Source organism: Phyllosticta citriasiana (assembly GCF_038021145.1).
Source record: "Phyllosticta citriasiana strain CBS 120426 chromosome Unknown IWZ02scaffold_10, whole genome shotgun sequence".
In the NCBI taxonomy this organism is placed as follows: domain Eukaryota; kingdom Fungi; phylum Ascomycota; class Dothideomycetes; order Botryosphaeriales; family Phyllostictaceae; genus Phyllosticta; species Phyllosticta citriasiana.
Window position 1 is genome coordinate 477,937 of NW_027117287.1, and position 27,472 is coordinate 505,408.

At 55.8% G+C, this 27,472-nt stretch overlaps 11 protein-coding genes across 11 annotated transcripts; 6 read left to right on the forward strand and 5 right to left on the reverse strand.

Annotated features, from left to right (window-relative positions):
* Nucleotides 1-136: 136 nt before the first annotated feature.
* Nucleotides 137-1,032, forward strand: IWZ02DRAFT_434936 (uncharacterized protein; the record flags this gene model as incomplete). Its single annotated transcript, XM_066766407.1, has 2 exons — nt 137-314; nt 353-1,032. 2 exons carry the CDS (start codon nt 137-139, stop codon nt 1,030-1,032), a joined length of 858 nt encoding a protein of 285 aa, XP_066620730.1.
* Nucleotides 1,033-1,474: 442 nt separating this feature from the next.
* Nucleotides 1,475-2,507, forward strand: IWZ02DRAFT_355491 (ClpP/crotonase-like domain-containing protein; the record flags this gene model as incomplete). Its single annotated transcript, XM_066764288.1, has 3 exons — nt 1,475-1,803; nt 1,880-2,347; nt 2,396-2,507. Coding segments are annotated over 3 exons (909 nt in total), but the record flags the coding sequence as incomplete, so codon positions are not given.
* A 246-nt stretch (nt 2,508-2,753) lies between these two features.
* On the reverse strand, nt 2,754-3,694 carry IWZ02DRAFT_470787 (60S ribosomal protein eL20; the record flags this gene model as incomplete). The annotated part of the gene is made up of 4 exons (XM_066768821.1): nt 2,754-2,912; nt 2,969-3,145; nt 3,201-3,385; nt 3,691-3,694. 4 exons carry the CDS (start codon nt 3,692-3,694, stop codon nt 2,754-2,756), a joined length of 525 nt encoding a protein of 174 aa, XP_066620732.1.
* A 306-nt stretch (nt 3,695-4,000) lies between these two features.
* Nucleotides 4,001-5,505, forward strand: IWZ02DRAFT_492355 (COP9 signalosome complex subunit 12; the record flags this gene model as incomplete). Its single annotated transcript, XM_066769844.1, has 3 exons — nt 4,001-4,584; nt 4,640-5,357; nt 5,422-5,505. 3 exons carry the CDS (start codon nt 4,001-4,003, stop codon nt 5,503-5,505), a joined length of 1,386 nt encoding a protein of 461 aa, XP_066620733.1.
* Nucleotides 5,506-6,374: 869 nt separating this feature from the next.
* Nucleotides 6,375-8,267, reverse strand: IWZ02DRAFT_381448 (adenosine deaminase family protein; the record flags this gene model as incomplete). The annotated part of the gene is made up of 3 exons (XM_066765170.1): nt 6,375-7,120; nt 7,174-8,046; nt 8,123-8,267. The coding sequence occupies 3 exons, from the start codon at nt 8,265-8,267 to the stop codon at nt 6,375-6,377; spliced, it is 1,764 nt and encodes a 587-aa protein (XP_066620734.1).
* Nucleotides 8,268-8,589: 322 nt separating this feature from the next.
* Nucleotides 8,590-15,542, forward strand: IWZ02DRAFT_457033 (uncharacterized protein). The gene is made up of 3 exons (XM_066767916.1): nt 8,590-9,153; nt 9,214-14,331; nt 14,384-15,542. Exons 1-3 carry the CDS (start codon nt 8,983-8,985, stop codon nt 15,395-15,397), a joined length of 6,303 nt encoding a protein of 2,100 aa, XP_066620735.1. The 5' UTR covers nt 8,590-8,982; the 3' UTR covers nt 15,398-15,542.
* Nucleotides 15,543-16,034: 492 nt separating this feature from the next.
* Nucleotides 16,035-16,826, reverse strand: IWZ02DRAFT_36470 (uncharacterized protein). Its single transcript, XM_066764348.1, has 2 exons — nt 16,696-16,826; nt 16,035-16,491 (listed from the first exon to the last, which is right to left on the reverse strand). The coding sequence occupies exon 2, from the start codon at nt 16,415-16,417 to the stop codon at nt 16,082-16,084; it is 336 nt and encodes a 111-aa protein (XP_066620736.1). The 5' UTR covers nt 16,418-16,491; nt 16,696-16,826; the 3' UTR covers nt 16,035-16,081.
* Nucleotides 16,634-20,982, reverse strand: IWZ02DRAFT_457035 (E1-E2 ATPase-domain-containing protein). The gene has a single exon (XM_066767917.1). It carries the CDS (start codon nt 20,542-20,544, stop codon nt 17,032-17,034), a length of 3,513 nt encoding a protein of 1,170 aa, XP_066620737.1. The 5' UTR covers nt 20,545-20,982; the 3' UTR covers nt 16,634-17,031.
* A 277-nt stretch (nt 20,983-21,259) lies between these two features.
* IWZ02DRAFT_457038 (uncharacterized protein) lies at nt 21,260-22,941 on the forward strand. The gene is made up of 2 exons (XM_066767918.1): nt 21,260-21,794; nt 21,869-22,941. Exons 1-2 carry the CDS (start codon nt 21,557-21,559, stop codon nt 22,510-22,512), a joined length of 882 nt encoding a protein of 293 aa, XP_066620738.1. The 5' UTR covers nt 21,260-21,556; the 3' UTR covers nt 22,513-22,941.
* Nucleotides 22,942-23,202: 261 nt separating this feature from the next.
* IWZ02DRAFT_381421 (putative DNA repair protein) lies at nt 23,203-25,644 on the reverse strand (the record flags this gene model as incomplete). The annotated part of the gene is made up of 2 exons (XM_066765168.1): nt 23,203-24,984; nt 25,405-25,644. 2 exons carry the CDS (start codon nt 25,642-25,644, stop codon nt 23,203-23,205), a joined length of 2,022 nt encoding a protein of 673 aa, XP_066620739.1.
* A 909-nt stretch (nt 25,645-26,553) lies between these two features.
* Nucleotides 26,554-27,372, forward strand: IWZ02DRAFT_381857 (uncharacterized protein; the record flags this gene model as incomplete). The annotated part of the gene is made up of 2 exons (XM_066765191.1): nt 26,554-27,018; nt 27,094-27,372. 2 exons carry the CDS (start codon nt 26,554-26,556, stop codon nt 27,370-27,372), a joined length of 744 nt encoding a protein of 247 aa, XP_066620740.1.
* Between the last annotated feature and the right edge of the window lie 100 nt (nt 27,373-27,472).

Genomic DNA, 27,472 nt, shown 5'->3' on the forward strand with positions numbered 1-27,472 from the left:
AAATATTGTTGTTGATGGGCATTGAGTGATCGTTTTCCACCATTGACGCTCAAAACTCACCAGTTATTCGAGAACCAAATAGCGGTTTTTGAACTGGAAGCACGCAAGTCTTCTGTCGACTTACCCCTCTTCGAGAATGGACCACACGCAAGAGAATTCGCACTGTCCGCCTCCTCGCTACTCTCCTCCCGGGTACTTTTCAGAGCAGATTCAAAGCTCGCACAATGAATTGGCAGTAGCAGCACCAATGTACGGCGAGGTGTCTCCTCCACTGGGCCGACCTCGTCCTCTGCAAAAGCCCGTCGTCGTGCCGCGTGAGTCCGGGATCCACAAAGAAGAACTCACTCAGCAGCTAACAGACATGGCCAGAAACCACCAACATGTTCTGCATCCGGTCCTTCTCGCCGTTCGTGCGGGGCAAACTCGCCAGCGCTCGCCCAACTGCCGGACCCCATCACGCAAGATGAGTTCCTGGCCTTCGTCGGCAGGCTCAACGAGGCATATGTGATGCACCCATTCTTCCAAGCCAGCTTCGTGTCGGGCGGGTTCGTCATGGCGGCGGCGCTGCTGCCGGGCGGGCCTGGCCACTGGCTCAACAGCAAGAACGTCCGGGGCCTGGCCAAGGTGCGCGGCAAGAGGTTGCAGAAGCAGCAGGAGAGGGCTATCGAGCTCGCTGGCGAATCGGCGCAGACGAACAGAGGGGTGGCCGAGTTGGAGAGACTGGCACAAGCTCAGGAGTCGGTCGAAGGGCAGCTCCTCGAGAATCAGAAGGACTGGTCGGCGCATGCTCAAGATAGGCCGGCCGGAGACAGGCAGATTGATCATGAGCTGGCTGCGGCCTCGGCGAGACGCGATGCGCTGATGGAGGAGATACGCCGTGCCGGAGAGGGCAAGATGAAGAAGGCGGATAAGAAGGAGGAGCGCATTGCCAACAGGATTCTCTGGATCGTCATCACGCGGTTAGATGGAACTGTCTTGGGCTACGATGAGATCATGGTCGACACGCCGAGCGAGCAGTCATCCATTGTGTGAATACGGCCGAGCCTGGATGGATAGCTTTGTGCATGATTTGACGGCCGGTTAGATGGGAGTGGTGTTGATGGGTTTTTGATTCGTTCTTTTCTCTGTGATTCGAGTTTTCCATTTTAGCTTTTTATTCCTTTTGACTGTACAAAATTTGGAGGCCATTGACTCGAAATACGTTGATTGAACTGAAGTGGCCAATGAAATGGGATTGCTCGGAGTGTCGACGTGAGGATCATCATGCAGCGTGGAGTGACAACACAGAGTCGCGTCACGGGGAACAAAAGCCAAGCGAAAGCGGGCAAGCGACCCACCTCGGCTGTGACAACGCAGTGCTCCGACTACACCGACATGTAGAAATCATATTGCTTGCTCAATGAAAGCTCTTTGACACACTTACTTGTCCCGCTGCTGTTCAGCGCTTCGAAAGCTCACGATCAGCCCATGCACCATGTCGACCTCCAAGGTAAACATACCGGATTCCTACGCTGCGCTTCCAACCAAAGAGATAAAGCTCTCCCACCACCCTGAAACCTCGCCGACAGCCACTCCGGTCATCATCCTAACATTGCACCGACCGGGAAAACACAATGCCTTCACCGAAACCATGATGGAAGAGTTGGAGCAAGCGTTCCAACTCTTCGATCTGGACGACCGCGTCAGATGTATCGTCGTCACAGGTCACGGCAACATCTTCTGCGCGGGAGCAGACCTAGAACGCGGCTTCGGCGGAGGCAAGAACGGACCAAACGCAGAGCGCGTAAACGACCATCGGGACGGGTACGAAAGCACCCTCCCGCCCGTCTCCCTTCGCTCTCAACGTACCTAGAGACTAACACCAACGTGCCTGCACAAGCGGCGGCCGCGTGGTTCTCGCCATCCACCGCTGCCGAAAACCCGTCATCGGCGCGCTACAGGGAGCAGCCGTCGGCATCGGCATCACCATGACGCTGCCCATGGCCATCCGCGTCGCGTACGCGCCGGCGAAGATCGGTTTCGTCTTCTCGCGGCGCGGCATCGTCATGGAAGCTTGCTCGTCGTATTTTCTGCCGCGCCTCATCGGCTTTGCGCGCGCCATGCATGTCACGACGACGGGCGCCACTTACCGCGCTGACGACAAGATCTGGGGCCCGCTTTTCAGCGAGACGTGTGAGCGGCGCGAGGATGTCAAGAGGAGGGCTTTGGAGCTGGCGGATGAGGTGGCCAGGAATACCAGCACTGTTAGCACGGCGCTGATGAGGGATTTGATGTGGCGGGACAAGGGAAGTGCCGAGGAGCAGCATCTCTTGGACTCGAAAATCATCTACGAATTGTTCAGCAGCAAGTAGGTTTCTGCAAACGCCTGGGAAAGTCTGATGCTAAGTTGTTGCAGCGATAACAAAGAAGGCGTTGCTTCCTTCATGGAAAAGAGACCGCCCAAGTTCACAGACACGCTGGAGACGGATCCACCTGGTGCGTATCCTTGGTGGACTCCGATCGAGACGAAGAACACAGTAGAGGCGCAAATTTCAAAGTCCAGACTTTGACAACGTAGCTTCAGATAGAAAGCTTCAAATAGAAATTGACGACGACTGGATTCCATCAAGATCTCTTTCATGTTTACCGCTGTCGTTGGGCTTTCATTCATTTTTGGAGCTACCGCCATGATTTTGTAGCTACAGCCTTGTGCCCATAATGTCCGTAACCCCGAAGTGAGACTCCCACACGCAACCCCACGACCATGAAAACGCTTAGAAGAAAGTGGAGGGCCTGTTTGCCGCGAAGATCTTCTTGGTGTTGGACTTGTTGACGCGGTGGGGAAGAGGGAACTTGAGGTCCTTGGTGAGGAGCTGCTTGATGTAAGGACGGCGGATGTTGTCGGCCTTCTCAACCTCGACGACCTTGAGGATCTGTGGAAACAGGTTAGAGAGGAGCGTCTGAATGCGTTGGGTCTCTCAAAAAGTACCTGGATCGACCGGAAACGGGCACGGTGCCTGGCGGCCATGTCCTGGTACAGGGCCTCGACCGCGTCGGTGCGGGACATCTCGCGGTACTCCTTGTACATGTTGTGGGTGCCGGACCTGGAGTCGTAGCGGATCCAGATACCGAAGTTCTTGACCTTCTCGGGACGCGCCTCGGCGATCTTGCAGGCGAATTAGTTTGTGTTGCTCAAACCACCAGTGGCCGGCTCAACCCACCTGGTTCAGAGAGACGATCTCGCCGTTGGCCTTCTTGATCTTGCGGAGCTTGCCAAGGAAGTACCAGAAGCGCGACTTCGCAACAACGTCGTTGGGAGCGAAGATGCGCATGCGATAAAGCTTGGGGGTCGGGTTGGCCTCCGACGGGAGGTGGCGGCCAATGACCTGGTACTCCTGAAGACGACCTGCCAGATGCCGTCAGTTCCAATTCTTCAAATGTGCTGCGACACGCTGCTTCGCGATGTATTCGAATGTCGGGAGTTTCGGCGTGGGAACCAGGGCGGCAGAGGTGAACGGATTTCATGAACGACGGCACTTTCGGTCCCCCCGATTCAACTGGCATCATCGCCTTCCCAAACTCAGAAACAACCGATCAAGATGGCGCGCTCGAGGCCTTTTTCGGTGACATGCGTGCGGATATGCGGTCGTTGGAGTCGTGGATGAGGCTGTAGTAGACGGTGGAAAAAAAAACCCCCGGAAATGTACGTACCCATCTACGCAAGAGTTAGCTTTGGAGGCTTGCGCAGATGGGGCAAAGGTGATCGTGACCTTGATTAGCGGTGGCTGGTCGGTGGTGGAGTTCTGCTGTCGGACCTCGTCGTCGTCTTGTCGCAGAAGAAAGAGGACTTTTGGACGGGCGAGTCTTTCGGGTGGTGGGTGTGCGGCCCTCGCTTAGCTTCCGCGCTAGGGGCAACCACCGCCGGCGCTGGACAGGGGACCTGCCGCGACACCCTACAACGTCACCTCATCACTATATCTTCAAGTTCGTCATGCTCGCTGCATAGCCCGCCGACTCCAGAATGGACGCTCTCATCGACTCCTTTAGGAGTGCCCGTGCCGGCGGTGACGGCTATGCTCTCGCTTCCACCATCACGCCTGTCCCGCCCAAGAAAGATGCTGGTCTACTCTATGCTTTCTACCGCAGCACCAACGCCTTCAGCGTGCAGTCCGACGTCCGCCACCGCCTTGCCTCTAACCATGCGCTGCATATGCCCAAAGCGGAAGCCAGCGCCTGGACCGAGGTCCTTGTAGCATACTGGAAGGCCATCGGCGAAATTCTTGCCGCCGAGGAGACAACCTTCCAGAAAAGAGATGCAGACTGGGCGAAGGTGTACGACGCGTGGAAAGATTTGGTCAATGCTCTCATTAAGGGTTACTCTGCAAACCATTTCCCCGCTTGGACTATTCCGTGTCTCTATGTCGCCTCCAGGTACCTCCGCATCTTCGCCATTAAGGCCGATGAAGTAGCAGCAAAGGCAAAAACCAAGCCCACATTCAGCTCCGGCCTCCAGGATGACATTGCCGGAACATTCGGCAAAAATGATAAGCTTGAGGATGCCGCAAGACAAATCAATCGAATCTTCAGTCTCTGCATCAGTGATCGGTACGCGGCCCTGTGGGCCAAGGTAATGATGAATTGTACTAATTTTTGAGTCCAGTGAGCCGCTTGAGGATTCTCGCAAGTGGGCTCTTTACTACATTGCCAACATGTTATTCAAAACGTATTTCAAGCTCAACGCTGTCGCCTTGTCGAAAAACGTCCTCCGATCGCTTCATGCCACCAGGAACGACATGCCACCTTTTGAAGCCTTTCCCAAAGCCCACCAGGTCACTTTCAAGTACTACAGTGGAGTTCTGAGCTTTTTGGAAGAAGACTACCAACAGGCGGAAGAGCATCTGACAGAGGCCTGGAAGCTCTGCCACAAAGATGCCAAAAAGAACTGCGAGCTGATTCTGACCTATCTTGTTCCCTGTCATCTCCTCAATACCCACACTCTTCCCTCGGCGGCCCTGTTGGCCCCGTTTCCAAGACTACAAAGACTTTTCGTCCCTCTCGCGACCTGCATCAAGAAAGGCGATCTCGCAGGATTCGACTCTGCTCTGGCTGCCGGGGAAGAAGAGTTTGTCAAGCGCCGCATATACCTGACCCTGGAAAGAGGCCGGGATATTGTTCTGCGCAATCTGTTCCGCAAAGTCTTCATTGCCGGCGGCTACGAACCACCCAAAGACGGCCAGTCAGATCAGATCCAAGTTCGGCGAACGAGGATCCCCATCGCTGAGTTTGGCGCCGCGCTCAACCTGAGCATGCGCTGTCGCGAGGGCGAATCAATCGACAACGACGAGGTGGAGTGCCTTCTAGCAAACATGATTTACAAGGTCAGCTTGCCATCGGCACGTCGCGTTTTCTTACAGCTTCACGTGACTGACTGCCTGCCTGCAGAACTTGATGAAGGGATACATATCCCGTGAGCATGGTAAAATCGTGCTGAGCAAGGCAGGAGCCTTTCCAGGCACTGGTGTCTGAAGGCAACCCGCCACTCACCAACGTATGCAGCATGTTTCTAAAGTGTCGATGCAACGTTTACAGCACCCACTCCCACGATTGACGAATTGCCGGAAGACATAGACCAAGCTCGCGTCAGCTAAGCTTTGAAACTTTATTGAATACACGTAGAGAGAAACAACACTGACACGCGGCATCACCGACAAACACAGATGTTGCAGATCTGAGAAACCTCCGCATTGAAAGCATGAAGCAGCACGTGTCTTCCTGTCGAAGGTTCACACATCACATGTCCATGCACTCATCTCGAAATCCTCCTATTGAGTCCAAAGATGGTGTCGCTCTTGGTGGTCGGGCTGTGTGTGGTGCATCCAGGCTATGGGCAACTTTGCAGGAGCTTAAGCACTATACTTCGAGAGCCAAACATTGAAAGACGGGACGTGCTTTTGGAAAAGGGAAGACCGACAAACGTGGCTCCTAAGTCCCTTGATTCGAGAATTCTTTGGATGGGCGCCAGAGTTTCGACAACAAACGGCCTTTTCTGGGTCATTCGTGGGACCGTGGTACGGACTCAATAACGCTTCCATTCCATGACCCAAGGAGAACGTCTTTCTGGGGGGCATTACGTACGACAAGTCGTTGCGGGAAATGGACTGGTTGATGGATTCTCCACAAGATATATACCATGGTTCATGTTGAATAAATCAGACATAGGGTAAAGAGAATTCAAGCATGTGACACAAATTCGCCTCCTAGATTTTGGAAGTGCTTGAGATCGACCGCCAGAACAAACTGGAGCGTTGGGTAAAAGAGAAGAGATATCACTAGAACAAGAAAAAAGGAGTTTTGCTCTGTGTGAGACGACAGGCCAAGGTCCTCGCTGCGGCCGTCTATGCGCGAGACGCCTCGTCTTCGTCATCAGACGGGTCCAAGTCGACATCCTGTCCGTACTCAGCAACAACCCAATGGCAGAAGCGCTCCCACTCAGCCATCCACTCCTTGAGGCACTTCGCGCGGAAGCCGGAGCCGAGGGCGCCGTCCTTGATATCCTGGAGCCAGTCGGCAGCGGAGCAATCCTCAAAGTTGGCCCAACGGACGCTATTCTCAGCGAGGGCGCCGAGGCCGGCGAGGCCCAGGTTCTCCCAGCCCTGCAGCGCCTGCCAAAAGTCGTGCGTCATGCCGCTGGTGCCCTGGCCGAGGATGGAGGGGTCGTCGTTGCAGAGCGAGACGGGGACGCCGCGGGCCAGCAGCGCGGGCAGCGGGTGCGACAGGATGCTGCCCGTCAGGCGCAGCACCTCGTTGCTGACGGGGCAGCTCTCTACAAGTATCTTCTTTTGCTTGATCATGTCGATGAGGAGCGGGTGCTTGTATAGCGAGAAGCCGTGCCCGATGCGCCGCGTGCCGAGCAGCACCGCGTCGAAGAGGTTCTCGTCGGTGCTGTCGCCGTCGCCTAGACACTCGCCCGCGTGGAAGAAGAAGGGCACGTCGACGCCTTCTTCCGCGCACCGCTTCTTGAACCAGAATAGTTCTGGGATCATGTCTTGCAGGGGACGGCCGAGGTCTTCTTGGCCGACGACGTCGTAGCCTCCAATCAAGTGTGGATATCGGACTTTGGTCGTGATGCATTTCGCCATGCCTGGAAGAAAAGTCAGAGCCTTGAGGAAATTTCTTTTGGTAGAGCCGTCTTACTTTCGACGAGCTTTCGCTTGTCGAATATCCTGGGCGTGGTCCAGATGAACCGCGCTCCCCAAAATCCTTTGCCTTCTGGTGACGCCTTGAAGCTCTCCACCTCCTGCTCAAATGCCTCGAACATGCCGTAGAAATCGTCTTCGTAGTGCTCACATTCCGGCTTTCGCCAGGGGTATACAAAGGCCGAACGTATGTCGACCCAACGAACGCCATCTGCACGCAAGTTTGTAAACATTCTCCTAATAAAGGCGCGGAAGAAAGGCTCGTAGAAGACGAGGCTGGCAAGGATGGGAAAGCAGGACGAGAATTTTCTCCAAATGTCATTGACACCGTAGTGATGCCTGAGGAATTCTTCCGAGGTTATCATGGTTCGAGATTTTACCCATTCGCGGAAGCCCTGGACGCCGCCATTGGGAAAGGCGTTGGCAGCAGCATGTAGTGGTATTCGAGTTTCGGGAGTATAGGAAGACGACCACATGGACTGATTGGCAGAGGGAGCGGTTTTGGTGTAGGTAAAGAAGAACTTGGTGCAAGCAAGATCTGCCGGGGTAGTCAATGCTTTTTCGGCCCAGATGTGGATTCCGTCCAGTCGGAAGGCCTCGTCGAGCATCCAGTCGAGCTCGACCATTGCCTCCAGATGGCAATGCAACAGGGCGCCCTTTGGCATACGGTGGACGATTTGCCACAGCTTGCTCTTCTCCATGCGGTCCTTTGCCAGGGAAAACATCATGCCGGGGAACACATCGCCATCGTCCGAGAGGCTGTTTTCAAAGTCCTTGGTCCACAGCGTCTGCTGCTCTTCGAAGCGGATCTGATCGACAATGGAGCAGGCCTCAAAGGCCGTCGGAGAGAGGCTCTCGCGGAAGAAGCGGTCTGACGAGCGCGGTCAGACCTCCTTCTTCGGTAGGACAAGTGGGTTATGGTATTTTTTTTCATAAATTTCACCAACCGCTTCGCTGTTTCTTCTCTTCGGCAACCAGTTTGTCTCTGCCGTCGAGGTACTTTTGAATAAAGGCGTCTTCAAGCTGGGGCACGCCGTGGGCGCGGTGCCAGGCGGCGTCATCACCGTGAGCAGAGGCAAACGGCGGGTCCATGACGCGCAGGGCGAGCCTTGGCGGCTGGAGTCGAGGGACGGATATAGGCAGGCGGGACGAAGAAAAGGGACACTCGCGGTGCACCTCTCAGGGCCCCTTGGAAGGGGGGATTCGGGGACGATGCTGGCTGGCGTGCAGGACGCGGTGCAGATGCGGATGTGCAGGTGGCCGGGGCGCGCGTGGTTGTGCGTCATTTCCGGGGGCGGCAAGGAAAACTGAATGGAAGAAACCTGGTGGCCTGAGGCGACACAATCACATGGCTGATAGCGATAAGAGACGGTAAGAGGTCGCCGCGTTGCGTTGCCCGTCTGGTGGTCGGTAGTGGACTGCCCGGTGACTGACTGAGTGATCATACCTACCCACCTACTGGACTGGACTGGACTGGACCTCTCTCTCCACTCCACCGAGCCTACATCCCCAACGACCTGCTCACACGCCCGCCCTCACTCACCCGCCACACCCTCTTTAACCTTCTCTCCCGCTCCCTCTCCTTCTCTTCCACTCCATCCATCGCTGCCATCTCCGCATGTCTCGCGCCGCGCCCATCTCCGAACGCCCGCCACTGCCGTGCTTTGGTCCGCCTTAACCTCTTCGCCCGCCTCGACCGTCTCTCTCCTTGTCTTCTTGACATCGTTCTCTAGCCATCGCTCGCTCTTGGGACCTTGTCATTTTCCGCCGTGCGGTGCAGCGGCGAGGTGTCGCCTCACGCTAACCTATGGCTTTCGCCTTCAACATCCTGTCGTCCTCGATCAAGTCTCGTCTGCTGCGCTTTGCCCTTGCGCGCATAGAATTTCTGGACGACGATGCTGTGGATCTCGAACGCCTGGATTTCAAGTGGGGCAAGAAAAATGTTCTTGTGTTGCGCGATGTTAGGTTGAATGCTGCCGTACGTTGATGACATCCTGGAACCAGACACAGGCTTGGGCTAACTTGAGACTATGTCTAGAAACTCACATCACTCCCGTCGCTCCCAAACTGTGTCGCCGTGAACCAAGCACTTGTGCGCGAGCTCCGCGTTACGATCCCCGCCGACCTCACGAGTGGAATATACATCGAGATAGATGGCATCATAATAAAGGCCAAGGTGGTTCAAGACGCGCACCGTGATGACAAGTTTCAAGGAAAAGATCAGCGAGGCGCCGCGTTCGATTCCGGCGGCGAGGCCATACCTACGACAGAAGATCTTGCCAAGTCCTTCTTGCTCGAGGAGCCGCCGGAGGAAAAGCGGGAACTTGAGGCTGCTATAGGCGCACAATCTCAGTATCTGCAGGAGTCAGCTGCTGAGGCCCACGCTCTGACTGAAGACAGCCCGGAAGCCTCAGAACTGGGGACCGGGGTAGGCCTGTCTCTTCCGAGCGTCGTCACAAACTTTCTCAATGGCGTCCGCGACAAGCTCCAAGCGTCGATAAAAAATGTCGAGCTTCAGCTTGACATGGAGGCCCCTCCGGATGACTGGGATGATGACGACGACGACGCAGCTGGGCCTGCAACTGTGGTCTTCCACATCTCTCGGTTCGACTTGGAAGGTTTGACCGTAAGCTCGTCAACTGTTGGAGCAGATGATGCCGGATATTCCACCAAGGACACCAAAGGGAACAAGCGAAGACTGACCCTAGAAAACATTTGTGCTGGAATTTTGCTGGACGAAAGAGTCATGTCGAAAAGCAAAGTTACGATATCCTTGCCAGAATCGCCCACTGTTGCTCGCAGTGTCCGCCCGGAGTTCTCTAGCACTTATTCACAGTCTGGCTCTTTCCACAGCTCCGCCTCGGTAACCGGTTTTGAAAATTCAAAGACTTCCACCGAATCCATCGCCGACGAGCCTGTCCATCCAAGTACGCGTAGCCAAATGATGGAGTCTTCTTTCACGACGGACGGTGGAAATTTTGCCGACGCCGAGGAAGGCAGCAGTAGTTCTCAGGATGTTTCTGAAATGGAACAATCTATCGTGTTTGGTATGGATCTATCGCAATCATCAGATGAAGACGAATCATCCCATGGACAGGATTCGGGAATTTCCAGTTCCAACGCCCGGCGCGGCGATGACGAGGAACGTCTCAAATCGGGGCAAGGCCCTTCTCACGGCCACATCCCCCATGATGCTTTCAGCTCACTTACGGAACAATCCTCACCAGATCTGCCATTTGGGTCTGGAAGTCCAACCTACAGCACGTCCAGCCACAAGTCCTCTCCCTCACCCACTCGGGACCACGAAGATTTGTCCGACAATGCTAAAAATAATCGTACATTGGAAATTTCTCCGAATGTCTCTCAGAATCTTCAAGAGAAGCTCAGTGATACGGAGTCCGGATCCCCTGCCGGCCACGATCTGGAGCAATCTCGTCTATTCACACACGAGGACACTGAAAGCTTGTACATGAGTGCCATGGGTGACGAGCCGGACGAAGTAGAGCGGGACTTCAAAATGCCTGGTGCATGGGATACCGCAAGTTCAACTAGTAGTGGAAATGGACCGGATCGAGCGCAAATGACAACCTCTGGCCGCATGAAGACAGAAAATCTTGGCACTATCCGTGAATACGAGGATGCAATGGATACTCCAAGAGTTCAAAGTCCTGTCAAACAGCAAAATAACGCAGTTGACGACTCCCCGGACGCAACTAGGATACATTATCCCCTATTCGATGTCGACACCATTTCCCTATGGCTACCAAATCCAGATTGTTCCTATGAGGACACGGATCCACCAGAGTCGCCCCAGCCTGTGCGCGCTTCGAAGGTCTCATTTGAGGAATCCTCGGTGTTCGGATCTTTTTCGCAATACGCCGCCTCAACTGCACGGCCTCGAGTGGGTTCGTCCTTGAGAGAAGACAGAACACAATCTCATCAACAAGAATCGCACGAACATGCTTCGGGAACAGAGCATCCAGGCCAAATTCCCTGTCTGAATGACGCCGTAGAAGTGGAGATCGGCAAGATCCATATTCAGACGGACGTTGATCTTATTTATCTTGCCATGGGTATTTTCAAATCGCTACAAGATTTGTCTAGCGGATCAGAACACAGACAAGGAAGCAATCCAAGACGCGCCCCTAAATCTGATCAGAAATTCGCCTTGGCTCTTTCAATAAGCGACATTCACCTTGCGCTCCTGAATCAGCTAAGTAGTCAAGGAATCAGACCATCGCCTTTCGTCGGGCCTCTACAACATGCTCCGTGGAATTCCGCTGATGTGCTGCTTAAGACAAGAATCAGCAACACTGCAATATCATTGACAGGAAAGGGGGAGACCATGGAAGTCAAGGGACAGATTGGCACTCTCAGATTTGGTTTCAATGATAGCGACATACTCAGCTTCAGCCCTACTTCAGGCCTCGACGAGACTACTGTTGGACTCAATCCTTCTCAAGAGAGCGAAGTCTCGTGGAACTATGTCAAAAACGACGCTCGCTCGGAGATTCACATAACGGCGCTTCCAATGCATACGGCACTAGATGTGCAGAAGTTGGACGAGACATTTGCCGCCCACGGCGGCTTAAGCGGTGTTTTGAGAATTGGCAAGAACATCAAGTCAACTTGTAGCCTCCCGACACCGCCTCCAAGGACGAAGGCAGCTGTAGGACCTGCTGGAGAGGTGTCTCCTACGCCGATGAAAATGCCCAAGGTCAATGTTGTCCTTGGCGGTTTCGATTTTGTCCTGAAAGGCGAAAGCTGCGCTGTTCTCCTGGAAACAAGCCGGGTCAGAATTGCTGCTCGTGACCAGCTTTTTGGCATTTCAGTCCGCCATGCAAGACTTTCTGGACCTCACCCAACGCGTGGCCTGTGGATCGAGAATGTGCCTTTTCAAGCAAACCTTGACGACGTGGATATCAGGTATACCTTCATTCCCGCAGAGGCAGACCTGGCCAAACTCCTTGCTTTGATAACCCCGTCGAAGTACAAGTACGAAGCCGATGACGACATTCTGATCGACACGCTCATGGCGCAGAGAAGGAAGGGTTCATTGATCAAGATCAATGCGCGCAGAGGTGTCCAGTTCGACGTTTCCGATCTTGCAGGTCTGGAGAAACTAAAACGACTAGGCAGTGACGTTGCAAAGCTTTCAAGCGTTGCGAAGCTTTTGCCAGACGACGAGCGACCTGGACTTCTCTCCATCATTGAAGCATCTGAGTGTGGTATCGCTATCAACGTCAATGAAAAAATCGGGCGCATCTCTGTCGTTGGAAGAAGGCTTCAAATCGCCCACGTCGGGCTTCCATCCCTTCTTGCTTTGGCCGTCGGATCGCTTGAGTCACAACGAGACGAAGAGCAGACCTTGATTGACCAAGTGTCCACGCCGCACTCTCATGATGAAGACATACCTTCTGTGATGGTGAGGATTCTGGGCGATGAAATGGAGCCAACGGTCAAGGTCAAGCTGTTCAACCTCCTGGTTGACTACCATGTGGATTTGCTCGTGGCAATCCTGGGTCTGACGGAATCGAACAAGTTGGACGAGCTCGCCAGTGGTCCGCACGATTCCACTGCAACAATCAAAAGACCCCACTCACCCGACAACACCGCAAAGCAATCCACCGCATCGAGTGAGAGATACGGCTCTGCTACCCAGCCCATGAACCTGGATTTACAGCTCTCCGACTGTGCCGTTGGATTGAACCCACGGAATAGCTCTGCCAAGGCTCTACTTGTCTTGAGCGACGCGCGAATCTCTGGAGCGTTGCTCAAGGACGTGGTCACGACCGTAAAAGCCGATATCAGGAAAGCCTCGCTCCTGGTCATTGACGATGTAAGCCGTCTGGCTTTCGATGACATGACGAACGTCGTGCCGCGGTCAGCAGAATTGGGAAGCCAACAGGTCGTGGAGCTTTGCCGTCTGGGTTTTGTTTCTGTGGGCACCACCTCCAAAGCAAAAGCGAAAATCAAAATTACAGAGCCACAAGAAGGAACTAAGCAAGTCGTCGATGTCGAGTTCAACAATGACTTGTTCGTCATGGAAACCTGCGCGGACTCAACGCAAACACTGATGGCAATCTTTGGTGGATTGGCCCCGCCTCAGCCAGTATCTCAAGCTATTCAATATCGCACCAAAGTCGAGCCAGTCCTCAACATGATGGCCTCGCTGGCTGGCGAAAGCTTGGAACCGGAGCAAAAGGGGGGAATCACCGGCATGGACCAATCCGTCATTGTGGACGACGATGAGCAAAACCTCCATTTCATGGGTACCTTTTATGACCCTGGTCAGTTGCCGAGCCTTGACGAGATGACGGAAGAGTCTGTGGACGAATCTAGACTGAATGACAACCTGGCTGATGCACTGAGCGGCCGTGAAGATTCAGGCGAGGACCTTGAGCTGAATTTTCAAGAGGACTTCTTCGGCTCTCCTTCGACGAAACGCAACGTGGCTCAAGCGTGGGATTCTAGGAAGAATGAATATGTCGAGTCCAGCGACGTCATGGAGGTCGAAAGTCCTCTGACCGTCCATGTGCATGACGTTCATTTCATCTGGAATCTCTACGACGGTTACGATTGGCCCGACACAAGAGAGAGGCTGGGGCAGAAACTCGAAGAGGTTCAGCAACGCGCACAGGACCGCCGTGATCGGAGACATGGACTTGATGAAGATGATGGAGTGACGATTGAAGAGGATCTTCTCTTTGGCTCCATCTACATCGCTCTACCTGTTCATCAAACGGCTCAAGAGAATGCCCGACAAATCAATCGCGCGATGAAAGGAGGCGATGACACAGCGAGCGAGACTAGTTACGCAACCACGACCGCGACTGGGACGAGCTCGCGCCCTGGATCCCACAAAGTCCGTCTCAAGCTCGAAAGAGGTCGTCACCACAAGATCACGTTTGAGTTGAAAGGTATCGCCGCGGATTTCGTAGTCTTTCCTCCTGGGGTCAGTGAGACGCAGACATCGATTGACGTTCGCGTCCGCGATCTCGACATCATTGATCATGTGCCAACCTCGACATGGAGGAAGTTTGTGACCTATGATTGGGATGCTGGCGAGCGTCCATTGGATGCGCCATTCCTCAAGCTTGAAGTTCTCAACGTGCGGCCAATTCTGGACCTCGCCGCGACGGAGCTCGTCATTCGAGTAAGTACACAGATGCAATAACTGGATAGATCAGAGAGCTGACTGGTACTAGGTTTCGGTGTTGCCCGTACGCTTGCATGTTGACCAAGATGCTCTGGACTTCATTACCCGCTTCTTCGAGTTCAAGGACGACCGGGCCTCTCATACGCAGTCATCACCGGCTGAGCAGCCCTTCATTCAACGACTCGAAGTCAAGACTGTCAAGTTGAAACTCGATTACAAACCAAAGAAGGTGGACTACGCTGGTTTGCGCTCTGGCCACACGACCGAGTTCATGAACTTTGTAATTCTGGAGGGCGCCAACATCGTGCTCCGCCGTTGCATCGTTTACGGCATTTCTGGATTCGACAAGGTCCACAAGACACTTAACGACATTTGGATGCCCGACGTCAAACGGAACCAAATCCCCAGCATCCTCGCCGGACTGAACACGATCCGTCCCATTGCCAACGTCGGATCCGGCCTTCGCAATCTCATGACGGTCCCCGTAAGCGAATACCGCAAGGACGGCCGCATCGTGCGAGCCGTCCAGAAAGGCGCCATCGCGGCCGCCAAAACAACAGGCATCGAGCTGCTCCGACTGGGAGCCAAAGTCAGCATTGGCACACAAGCCGTGATCCAAGGCGCCGAAGGGCTGCTCTCTCCCGCCTCCAAATCCGCTGCGGGCACGCCCTCACACCACCACCACGGCGAGGCCGACTGGGAAGACCTCTCGCCGACGGGCGGCTCGCCCTCCGGCACAGGCGCAAGCAGCGCGCCCAAAGCCGTCTCCAACTACGCGGACCAACCGATCGGCGTGCGGGCTGGCCTCATTTCCGCGCGGCGACACCTGCAGGCCGACTTTGCGTCTGCGCGCGACGCCATCATCGCCATCCCCGGCGAGATCATGGAGTCGGGCAGCGCGTCGGGCGCGGCGTGGGTCATTGCGCGCAGCGCGCCCGTCTTCGTGCTGCACCCGCTCGCGGCGGCGGCCAAGGCGAGCGGCGCGGCGCTGTTTGGTGCGGCTAATGCCATGGATAGGGAGAGTGCGCGTCGCATTGATGATAAGTATAAGCGGCATCATTAACTAAGGGAGGAGGCTTTCTCAGGCGGAATAGGAGTCGTCGGCTTTGTTTGCATCTTCGCTAGGTAGAGACTGGATCGCTTCTTCATCATTGGGTGTTTTGGGAGTTTCTCTTGGGATGGGAGTTTTTTTTTTTTTTTTTTTTTTTTTGCGCTCTGCTTTTTTCTCCTCTTTGTCCCCCCTCCCCTTCGCAACCCTCAAACCTCAGCGTCCCCTTCCCCCACCGAACGAATCATGACGCTCTGGAGTTCTCCTGGGTTTCCGCTCATCCATCAATACATCCACCCATTTCCTCTCTCTGCTTTCCTTTTTCCCTTCCCTTCACTCTCCTCTCTCTCTCTTTCTCTTTCTCTCTCTCGCATTTCCTTCCCCTCTTCTTCGTTTTTCAGGCATAGCGACGGATTGGGACAACACAGGGCACCAACAGCAGGACGCAAACGGAACGAACGGGATGGAAATGATTTGAAATGGAGTTGCATATGTATGCATGTAGGCAGGCAGGCAGGCAGGCAGGTAGGCGGACATGGAGGAGGAGAGAACGAAGTCACTCATAGTCGTCGTGCATTGCGTTGTGTTCTATGCATGCATGCGTGAGTCAGTCGTTGTTTTTGTTGTTGTTGTTGTTGTTGTTGTTGTTGTTAGGGTCATTCAGATATCGGTTCATCGGAGAAATGATTACCAACTAAGCTACTGTTGAATGTCTCGGCTGTGTTTCTGTCTGTTTGTTGGATTGCTGCTTTGTCGTGACTGAGTGCGTGAGTGAGTGAGTGAGTGAGTGGTACTAGCATCATCAGGTAGAGAGAGGAGAGAGAGGAGGAGGAGGAGGAGGACCAAGACCAACCAACCAACCTGCCCAAGCAAACAGAACAAAACAAACCAGACGCACACATCCAGCGGACTGAAGTAAAAAGGCCTGCGCTGCTTGCTGTCGATAAAAAAAAAAATAAAAAATGAAAAAAAAAACCCCCCAAATCTCAGTTTCCGTCGCTTGCGTGCCGTAGAAAAGCACCTCACCTCATACATCACGTCAGTCACTCACGATAGAAATCGATGTGCATGTTGCATATTTATGACGGACGCTGGATAACCAAGATAAGCTATTAAAAATCGGAAATTCGCGTCAGTCAGCAGGTACCAGAGCTTGATTTAGAAAGGGTACGCCAGAAGATAGAGAGAGAGAGGGGGGGGGGGGGGGGGGGGGGGGGGGGGGGGGGGGGGGGGGGGGGGGGGGGGGGGGGGGGGGGGGGGGGGGGGGGGGGGGGGGGGGGGGGGGGGGGGGAGGGACGTATCATGCAACTGACAAATTGTACGTCTTTTCTTTTTGGCATTAGATAGACAGATGGATGACTGAAGGATGGGATACGTGTATGGCTGGTTGAAGCAAACAATCAGGGCGGCGGATGTATATGTATACATGTATCTATGTGCAAGATGGCATAATGATAATGATGATACTGAAGAATACAACGCCGATATGCTCGCTCCAAGGAGAAGAAAGAAAGACGCTTGAACACGCGTGCGTGCGTGCGTGGGTACGTGCGATACGGTAGGAGAAACCTTTTACTGCAAAAAGGGAAAGGAAAAAAGAAATGGGGGTATGTAAGTAGGTAGGTAGGTAGGTAGCGACAAGACAACAATCAGACCTCGCCCATATCCCTCAACGGCACAGGCGTATACGCGACATTCTGGGTCGGTCTGCCCAAGACGCGCTCATTCCACAGCGCGCGAACACCACCAAGCGAGTTTCTGACCGACGCAAGCAGACCGAACGGCGATGAAAAGTAACCGTGGCCAGTCTTGCCCGGCACGACGACGCCCTCGAGCGCCGCCGTCTCCGGATCTAGCACCTCGAGGCACATCCACCGCGGGCGGCCCCACCACTTGAGCGCCAGGCTGCTGGCGACGACCGACACGCTGCTGCATGCCATGGCCGCGCCGGCCGCCATGGGGTGCAGCGTCAGGCCCCACGGCAGGAAGAAGCCCATGGCGAAGGGCAGCCCGACGACGTTGTAGCCGCACGCCCATAGCAGGTTGAGCTTGATGCGCCGGAAAATGGTTTGGCTGAGGTGCAACGACGCCGGGATGGAGAGCAGGTCGCCTGGCGTCATAATAACGACCGATGCGGCTTCCATGGCGATGTCGGTCCCGCTGCTGAGGCTGATGCCGACGGAGGCTGTTGCGAGGGCTGGCGAGTCGTTGATGCCGTCGCCGACCATGGCTACCACTTCGCCTTTGCCGCCAAGCTGTACTGGCCGCTGCAGTTGCTCGACAATCTCTTGTTTTGTCGACGGCGTCGCTGAGGCATAGACGTTGGAGGCGGGGACGCCAATGGCGCGGGCGACAGCCAGGGCGGGAGCGAGTTGGTCGCCGGTGACGATTGAACAGGATACTCCGAGGCGGGCCAAGGCACGAATGGTGGCGCGTGCGGTAGTTTTGAGCGTGTCGGAAAGACTCATGGTGCCCGTGTACTCGGTGTCGACGGCCGTATGGATGACGGTGACACCAGTGTTGCCCGGCTCATCAACATCCAAATCGAGGGAAGTTGACGAACCCATTTCTTCTGATGAGATGGGCACGTTGATTCCTCGAGACCGCAAAAAGTCGGCGTTTCCGATGAGGACCTTGTAGCGCTTGGACTCTGGGGAAATGGCAGCTTCGACTGAGACCGAGATGCCTTTGCCAACTATCGCCTCAAAGTCTCCGATGCCACCGTCAAAGGCTGCTTCGGTGCCGAGTCCAAGGTTCTCTTTTGCCGCAGCGACAACTGCTCGCGCAATGGGATGCTCACTTCCCATTTCAGCCAGGCCAATGAGAGTCCACCAAAGGCGTTCTTTGGGCTTTGAGCTGGTCCATGCAGGTTGGAGGTTGGTCCCAGAGACGCTCATCTTGCCAACGGTCAAGGTCCCCGTCTTGTCGAGAATTACGTGCGTGATTTTGGTGGCGCTCTCCAGTGCAGCTCCGCCCTTGACAAGAATGCCTTGCTCGGCGCCCACGCCCGTGCCTACCATGACCGCTGTAGGAGTGCTGAGACCCAGTGCGCAGGGACAGGCAAAGACAATGACCGAGATGCACAACTTGACGCAGACCATCAGCTTGCCTCCACTCTCATAATCCAAAAAGATCTTGGGCGGGTGAGGAAGGACATGGCTCAGAACCATCCAGCTCACAAAAGTAGCAAGGCCAAGAGTAATAATGATGGGGACAAAGTATCCGGCGACGAGATCAGCGAGACGTTGGATGGGAGCCCGAGATGTTTGAGCTTCCTGGACCAAGCGGACAATCTGTGACAGTTGGGTATCACGCCCAGCCCGGGTCACGGTAAAGTCAACGCGGCCCGCTCCGTTGACTGTACCAGCCATCAAATTGGACCCTTGCTTTTTGAGAATGGGCATTGCCTCTCCAGTGACCATGCTCTCGTCAACGTAGCTCTCGCCGCGCGTAACAATACCGTCAGCAGGGATCTTGTCGCCAGGCTTCAAAATGACCATGTCTCCAACTTCTATGAGTTCTGTGGGTATAATCTTTTCTTCTGCGGCATTGCCGGCAAAATCATCGCTCATCTTTTCATTCTCAACATCCAATCCTTCTGCTGCTTTTGCTGCGGCAATGGGATCGGCGTAAATGGTTGCCATCGAAGGAGCAAGCGACATGAGCCGTGACAGGGCCTTGGAGGTTTGCCCCTTTGCACGATTTTCTAGGTACCGTCCAAGTGTTATGAAGGTGATGAGCATGGTGCTAGTGTCGAAAACAGTACTCGGGCGGGAGTGCGGAGGCGTAAAAATAGAGACAATCATGGCGGCGACGCTGAAGAAAAAGGCAGCAGAAGTTCCGAGCACCACGAGCACGTCCATGGTTGGAGATCCATGCTTAATAGACTTCCAGGCGGATCTGTAAAATCGGCGACCGATTCCAAACTGGACGGGGACAGTCAGGGTAAAGCAGACGACGTCCCCGAGCCAAAGACCCATGCCGAGACGTATGCGGCCAAAGTCTAGAAAGGGAAGAAACATGGGGAATACCATGCTTGTCAAAAATACCGGAATGGCGAAGCTCAGCGAAACCTTGAAAGCCCGGCGCCATTCCTGTATCTCTTTTGTTTTTGCGAGGGATTCCAGTTGCGCATTGTTGTCATCCGAGTCGGACACAAGCGCGTTGTAACCGGCCGATTCGATGGACTCAACAATGGCTCGCAGGCCCGTCAGTGCGGAGTGGTGGGTAACTGACACTCTCGAGGTTGAATAGTCGACGGAAGCCTTGGAAATGCCAGGTAGCGCCGCAAGAGTATTTTCCAGTTCGACTGCTGATGCAGGGTCCACAAGACCGTAGACTTTGAGGTTTGAGACGGTGCTGGATATTGAGCGCTGCGCCGCATCAACTGAAGATATTATTTTGGCGTCGAAGCCGCGGTCTTCGATAGTTTCTACGATTTGCTCAGGTGTCAATTTTCTTGGGTCGTGCGTGATGATGGCGCGTTCAGCCAACAGGCTAATGTTGAATTGAACCACGCCCTCCAGGTCCTTGAATCCTCCCTCCACCGCAGAAGTGCAGGCACCGCACGTCATGCCCTCAATGGCGACGGTCGTCGTAAGCATTTGTGGGCCCAGGGTTACAGGCTGAGACTGCACCAAAGATTCCTTTGTCTCCAAGACTTTTGCGTCGAACCCCGTGTCTTCAATCATTTCCGCAATTTTTCCAGGGCTGAGCAGATCCGGATCATGTTCTACCACGGCCCGTTCCGAGAGCAAAGATATATTAATGTTCCTAACACCGGGGGCGTCTTTGAGGGCGCCTTCGACGGCCGACGTGCATGCGCCGCAAGTCATGCCACCGACGGCCAGGGTGGTGGTGACAAAGGCGCCAGCTTCTGCATCGTACAGGAGGTCGGGACTTGAATCTTGGGGCATGTCGGTGGACAGGACTTCAGCATCGAACCCGCGATCCTCAATCATGTCTTTGATTTTTTCGGCAGGTAATCTGGCAGGGTCGTGGTGGATGACGGCGCGCTCCATGACCAGGCTCACGGAAACGCTTCCCACGGCGTCGACGTCGCTGAAGGCGCTCTCGACGGCGGATGTGCAGGCGCCGCAGGTCATGCCCTCGACCTTGAGAGTGGTGGTGGCCATGTGGACAGTCGGTGGAGGAGCCGCCATGGTGGGCAACGAGGATTCGGAGTCGCGAGAGGTCGCGGCGAGCAGAGGCTGGTGCGTACTGTTGGTAGCAGGGTATGACGCGCAATCGGCGAGACCCCTGTACGGGTACGGCGAAAACCGTGGAGCGCTGCGACCTAAGAGGCGGGCGGGCTCCGGTGGAAATGGGCGAGGTCAGGCGTGCGGGGATAGGTCATGCGCAGTTGGGCATGGCGAAGCAGGGGGAGTTTTGGGAAAGAGGACAGCACAAAGAGGACACGAAGAAGATGTAAAAGAAGCGAACAGAAGCAGACCAGCTGGATTCGTCGGGAAGTGGGTGGGTGAGGTGAGCGTCAGCTTTGCAACGAGGCTGAAGCGGCGGAGCTGACGGAGGTGGAAGTGGCGGCGGTCGGACGGGAAATACAAAGAAGCACAAGCGAGGTCCCGAAAGAAGAAGACCGCAGCAGCGCAGCATCTGCGACGATGAGACTGCAGATCCTGTTACATGTTGCTCTCTGCGTGTCGCTGGACGCTTCAGCGCTCAAAGCGCGAGGCCTGTCGACCATTCATTGCGGTTCCGCGTCCCTGAGCGACTTGCATGTACTACTCCTGAGAATGGGGTACCGCTTCAGCCCTTCTCAGTCCTTCGGATAGCCTCTTGATCAGTTATGCAAGGTAAGCTATTGGCGTCCAAATGGGGCAGCAAATCCATCCACTCCAGCCATTCGGCCAGGCCCATTGTTGTAGGCGCCCAAGTGAAAGAAAGACATTGAACCTAAGCACGAGCGCAGTCATGAGGCATCGAGACATCAAGGCATCAAGGCATTGAGGCATCAAGGCATCAAGGCATCTTTTTCTCACCGCCCTCTGGCTGGCACAAACGCCCGCCGGAGATCGGATCCGCCCGCACCTCCACACTGCACACTGCACAGACGCCCACCTGTGGCTGAGGTCGTCATCTTCCCAGACTTCAACTGCTTGGTCACTACCTAGATACCTAGTTGGCTACCACACCTTCTTCTCGCCATCAAAGACCATGGAGCAGACGCGAGCTCTCAACGCCCTCGAGCCCTTCCTGGCCCTCAGCAAGTCGGCCAATTCTCCACGCGCTGCCGCCGACCTCATCGTGCAAGCCACCTCAGCACCCAGCACCTTCGTCTTCGCCGAGCTGCTCCACGCCCCAACCATCCAAGCCCTCCGCGACTCTCCCGAATATGCCGCATACCTGCAACTGCTCCAAGTCTTCGCCTGGGGCACATGGCAAGACTACGCCGGTAAGCCACAAGCCCAAAACACCCCCTCCCTCAACAACAGCCCAAAGCTCCAGTCTAACTAGCCGACGACCCAGCCTCAAAATCGCAGCTTCCCGCCCTCTCCGACGCCCAAACCACCAAGCTAAAGCTCCTCTCACTGCTCCCGCTCTCCGCCGATCCAACCAACCTCTCGTACGCCACGCTGCAATCTCGCCTCGACCTGCCCACGCCGCGCGCCCTCGAAGACCTACTCATCACAGCCATCTACGCGCACCTCATCACGGCCACGCTCGACCCGGCCTCGTCGCGCGTGAGCATCACATCGGTGGCGCCGCTGCGCGACCTGTCGCCCGCCAGCGCCGGCGCCCTCGTGGCCGAGCTGGGCGCCTGGGGCCGCCGCTGCGACGACACGCTGGCCAGCCTCGAGGCCGAAATGGCCGCCGTGCGCAAGCGCGCGCTCGACCGCGAGCTCCGCAGGCGCAGGACCGATGCCGTCCGCGCGGCCGTCGAGAAGGCGCACGATGACAGGGAGAAGCCGCAGCATGCAGCGGCCGTGGCGGCCGTCAAGCGCGCTGCCGCCGCCGCCGCCGACGACGACGACGCAGAGTTGGATGCCATGGAGCTTGATGATGAGGTGCCAGCTGACGGCGACGGCGGGGCTGGGACCGAGGCCAAGGGCCTGCGGGGCGCGAAGAGTGCGAAGAAGGCGCTGGGCGGCAAGGCTTCGTCGGCCAGATGAAGAAGAAGAAGGGATGAATGAATGGTCATTGTGCGTGTGAACCGTGGGTTTGCAGGGATGGGTGACCACACACCCACACCCACATTAATGCCATGGCGACGACGGGCTGAGTTGGCCGTGGACCAACAACGCATTTCGTTCCCATAGTAGCACAAGGTATCATGATGATGCCTGCGCAAGGCAAACGGAGTTGGGGAAAGAAAGGGGACCGTTTTCCGGTCGTTTACTACCTTAGCTGTGCATACATACAGTCAAAACAGACTACAAGCTAGATTGCTCCCGCGCGCTCGAGCAGAAGTATGATGAGAAACGAATCGCGACGGCAGCATCGATGGCGGAAACAAAAACCAGACAGACAGGCAGGTAGGTAGACAGGCCTTCTTTTGGCCCATCTCAAAACTCAACGAAATCTAAAATGCTTTCGCTACACTTTCTATCCATCTACGGGGGGCTACAGGTATCTAAGGCATCATATGCCTGCTGCCAGCATCAGATCCACTGCCTACCTACATAGGTACCTACCCGCGTAGCTACCTAACCACCGACCTACCTTGTTCTCACTCGCCACGGTCCATCCATGCATCCATGCATCCATTCATTCATTCGCCTTGGCCGTTCCAAAAGCAACACTTTCCTTCCTTCCCCTTTTCAACGATCCAACTAACAAGCAAACAAGCAACCTCAATCAAATCACAACTCCTCCTCCTCCTCCTCTTCCTCCTCCTCGCGCCGCCAGCGCGAACTAACCAGCCCGCCAAACGCGGTCCACGAGAAGCCGTCGACCTGCCTGGCGGCGCGCTCGGCCCACTCGCTGATGCTGGGTTCATCTGTTGACTGAGCGTTGAACAAAGGTGGGGCTTGTGGTGGCGAGGTGGGATGCCGCTGCGTGTGTGGTTCTTCTGCGCAGTGGTGGCTTGTGGTGTTAGACTGGTGTTTTTCGTGGCCAGCAGCAGCAGCAGCAGCAGCGTCGGGCATAGCCGTGTCATGGTCACGGTCATGGACGTCGTGGTGAGACTGACTGCCTTCCAGTTCGGTCCGCTGCGTCTCGACATCCACGTTGGCAGACTCGGCCGCGGCGCGCAAGCGCTCGCGCACCTCGGGCAAGGCCAGCATGTAGGCGTCGTGGGCGAAAACGTCGGCGCTGCAGAGGTGGCCAAACAGCTGCCGCATGCTGACCTGCGGCGTCCAGGTCGCCGCGTCCACGGTGCAGGGGTACAGGTCTTTTGGTCTGAAGGCCTTGATCAGGTCGCAGAGCTCGAGGTACGAGGCGTGGCGGGCGTAGGGAAAGGTGATTACGCGAGGGAGGGGTTCGGATTGATGTCCTACTGCTGCCGCTGGAGTCTCCCCTGGTGGTTGTTGTTGTTGCTCTGCATCATCGTCTTCTCTTGCCAGGCGCGCCAAGATGTCGACCAAACGCTGCAGCGGCATCCCGTCGAGCGACGTCTCGCCTTGGAGGACGTCCAGCCCCGCATCCAGACGGAGGCAGCCATTGCCCTTCTGCAGTGCAGCACTAAACCTCTCCATTACCCTGGCCACGAGAGCATGGTCTTCCATTTCGGCAGCGAGAAAGTCATTCAAACGGCCCAAAATAGACGGGTCGTCAGGGGCCTCCAGCTCGTGGGCCAGGTCCAGGTCGCCTTTGCCGCCCCCGAGGCCTAGCTCAGCCACTTCCGCGCCGTCGGGCAGCCGCTTGACGATGGGGAAAATGCGCACCACGTTGTTTTTGTCGTCGCCGGTGGTAGCAGCGGCGGCGGCGTCGACCGTGGGACACCCGGCGCCGCGCTCGCAGCTGTGGAGGCGCCCGTTCGGGCTGCGAGTCAAACAGCCGTCTCTCTTGTGGTTGCCCAGGTGGAAGCCAACGAGGGGCGCGGCTTCGGTCGCTTGCGGTAGGGTACCGTCGATGCTCCCCAGTGATCTGTATAGCCCCCAGCGGTAGCCATCGAGGTGTATCGGCGTCCCCAAGTGCGCGGCCAGTGCTATCCACACATTCTCGTAGCCAAACGTCCACGCCTTGAAATGAAATATAGTGTCTGGAGGGTATTTGGACACCTTTTCCAATAGCTCTTGCAGGCCGGCGGCTTTGGTGGGGAATTCTCGGTGCATCCACGACGTACCAGCAAAGGTTGTGTCCAAGTAAATCTTGTCTAGCCGTTTGTTGCCCAGGGTGTAGGGAATCAAGATTGGGTTTTGCACAATTGAGTTGACCCACCATGGCTCAGCTCGAACGTCGCCCGTATACAAGATGGCTTTTCCTTGACCTTGGATGAGAAACATGACGGCGCCAACGCAGTGGTTGGCGTCGAACAGGGTGACCAGGATCTCATTTCCGGCAGAGAGCTCGATGAGTGTTGGCGTTTCTAGAGGAATGGTCTTGAGGAGCTTATTCAAGTGTTTGTATGTCTGCTGCCGCGTTTCGATGATACCTCGAGCAAAGTTGATGCGATGGGGATACTTGACCAGACGAAGTAAAATCTGCTGCTAGGTGAGTAGACATGGTTGCAGCGACAGCAGACGGAAGCTGGGCTAGCGCTGGAGATATGCAATTGCAAAAGTTCAACGGTTGAATTTGTTTTTAATTCACATTCAAAAGACGTGTGATCAAGCTCGAGCCCGTCGGAGACATGTAAGTGGGGCGTGTAAGACGAGGGCACTGGTGATGGAGGGCTGGATCCCAAACATATCAAGCCAAGCCTTTGGTGGCGGCGGGTGATGACGAAGGTTCGGCTCGCAGATTTTCTGCAGATGAAGTGGTGGCGAAAGTAAGGCGACAGGGGAAGGATAAGAAGGAAGGGAAAGAAAGAAAGGGAAAAAAAAAAAAAAAAAAAAAAGGAGGCAGGGAAAAGAAAAGGGACCAGGTTGTGGACGTCCATGGACGCAGTTATGATGACATACTTGTCTGGTGGCAGGTGAGCAGTAGACAAAGGGCGAGCGCAGAGACTCGAGGCCGTGCAGGTGATCAGAGTGCACATGGCTCAAGAAGCAGGCCAGCGGGGGGCTGGGGCGCACAGAAGGCCGAAAGTGGTCGATGGCGATGTGGGGGAACTCTGAGAGGAGACTTGAAGATTGGTTGAATGCGCGGACGAAGGAAGGAGGGAGGGACTGACCGTGGACGAGGCCATCAAAGGTGGACATTATGTGTTGCTGTCGAGCAGGCGGGGACGAGGAGTGGTTGATGGTACGCCAGCTTGTGCTGCGGTCGAAGTTGAGTCGAGTCGAGTCGAGTCCAGGTGTCCACCACAGTCGCCGTGGACAAGACGGGCCGGGCGGGGGCCGACAGCATAGCACGTGACTCGGGCATTCCTCCATCCCATCCCATCTCCACTGCAGGTCCTCCCGTCACGCTGCGCGGGCCCGATGCCGTTCCGTCCACTGCACGGCAGTCCCAGTCCAAGTCCCAGTCCAGTCCAGTCCGCGTTCCTCACTTCAGAGCTCTTCAGGCACCGGCTCAGGCTCAGGCTCAGGCTCAGGCTCAGGCACAGCAATGGAGCACGGTTATCACCTTGTTTCCAATTTTTGTTCTTCTTCTTTCCCCCATCCGGCTGCCCGGCTTGGGACCGCCTCGCCTTGTCCCCAGTCCTCCAAGGGCTCCATGGGAGATTGCGTCTTCTGCCGCTGGCGTCTGGCGGGCGGTTCATGCGGCGGACCGAATCACGGCGGTGCGCTGGTTGCCATGTCGCATGTCGCAGCAAGGCCGGGCGGTGGCTTGCTGACGGGGCGACAGGTGAGTCGGCCAGCATCATCCTCACCGCAATCGTGTGCGCTGGACGCTTCGACATGACCTCCTTTTGCCCAACCCCCCATTCGCTATTGTGTCAACTGCCACCGGTGCACTTCTCTTCCTATAATTTCCGCCCCGAGCTTCTCTCCTGCTGCTATATAGACTGTTCCCGCGCCTGCCTCACGCGGAGCGCCGCCACACCGACATCCTCCGCCGGAACCTTCTTTCCATTCTGCCGCCACCACAAGGACGACCTCTTCTCTTCCTCCTCTCCGTCTCCCGTCCTCCATCACTCCACAACTCTGCTTTTCATCCTCGCCATCATGCACAGAAAACAACCCATATCAGTCCTGGTCTACCACCACCTCTTTCCCCATCCAAGACCCGAGGATCCGTCGTCCTTCTCGGCCCATCTGTCCAAGAATCTCGTCGGTGAGGTTCGCATAGAGACGGCCACTTTCTACGGTTCCCTAGACACAATCGAGGCTCGCTATCCCGGCCTCAACTACTCTCACGGCCCCCACCGCAAACGTCTGGCTCGCTTTCCTCACCATGCTCGTCTCTTCAGGGCCTTTGACGAGCTGCGTCTGACCGAGTCGGAGATTGCAAGCCTGTGCCGATGGGAAGGCACGCTGTGGGCAAGGCAACGCTACGAGCGCGACGAGGGCATCAAGGTGCTTGACACCACTGGCAACGAGATCGGATCCTGGCAAGGCCAGTCCAGGCGCAGCGCCCGCAAGAATTCGGAAATCAAGGTCAAGACGGACATCGAGGTCGAAATCGAGGATGTACGGAACAACCGCGACACTGCACCGGCAGGGCGGATCGCGCAGCAACAGGCAGCACTGCTCGCACAACAACAGCAACAGCAACAAGCCAACGAGGCTGAAGACGAGGACATGGAAGACGACAGCGACGAGGAAATCGAGAGCATCGGCATTCCTCTCAATCAACGCCTCATCGAGGCTGCCGCACGCCGCGAGCAAGGTGCTCCCAACTTCATGATGGATGCCGACTGGGAAAAGTACTTGGAGAGAAGCGACTACGCTGCAAGTAGTGGTGCCGCCCAAGTTTCCCAATTCTCATTACCCGGCATCTACCACCACAACCATCCGCCAGCGCCGCCATCGGCGTCGGCATGACGAGGGGAAATTTTTTCCACGGCCCACAAAACACCGCACCACCACCACCACCACCATCAGCCAATCTTTGATACCAGGAAATTTTCACACAACTTAATCT

What these genes read in the sequence shown, in the direction of transcription:
- IWZ02DRAFT_457033 (XM_066767916.1), top strand. Translation starts at nt 8,983, where the DNA reads ATGGCTTTCGCCTTCAACATCCTGTCGTCCTCGATCAAGTCTCGTCTG. An exon ending in ATGTTAGGTTGAATGCTGCC is followed by an intron (nt 9,154 to 9,213) that starts GTACGTTGATGA and finishes GACTATGTCTAG; the next exon opens with AAACTCACATCACTCCCGTC. An exon ending in CGACGGAGCTCGTCATTCGA is followed by an intron (nt 14,332 to 14,383) that starts GTAAGTACACAG and finishes GACTGGTACTAG; the next exon opens with GTTTCGGTGTTGCCCGTACG.
- IWZ02DRAFT_36470 (XM_066764348.1), bottom strand. Translation starts at nt 16,417, where the DNA reads ATGTATGAGGTGAGGTGCTTTTCTACGGCACGCAAGCGACGGAAACTG.
- IWZ02DRAFT_457035 (XM_066767917.1), bottom strand. Translation starts at nt 20,544, where the DNA reads ATGGCGGCTCCTCCACCGACTGTCCACATGGCCACCACCACTCTCAAG.
- IWZ02DRAFT_457038 (XM_066767918.1), top strand. Translation starts at nt 21,557, where the DNA reads ATGGAGCAGACGCGAGCTCTCAACGCCCTCGAGCCCTTCCTGGCCCTC. An exon ending in CACATGGCAAGACTACGCCG is followed by an intron (nt 21,795 to 21,868) that starts GTAAGCCACAAG and finishes CCGACGACCCAG; the next exon opens with CCTCAAAATCGCAGCTTCCC.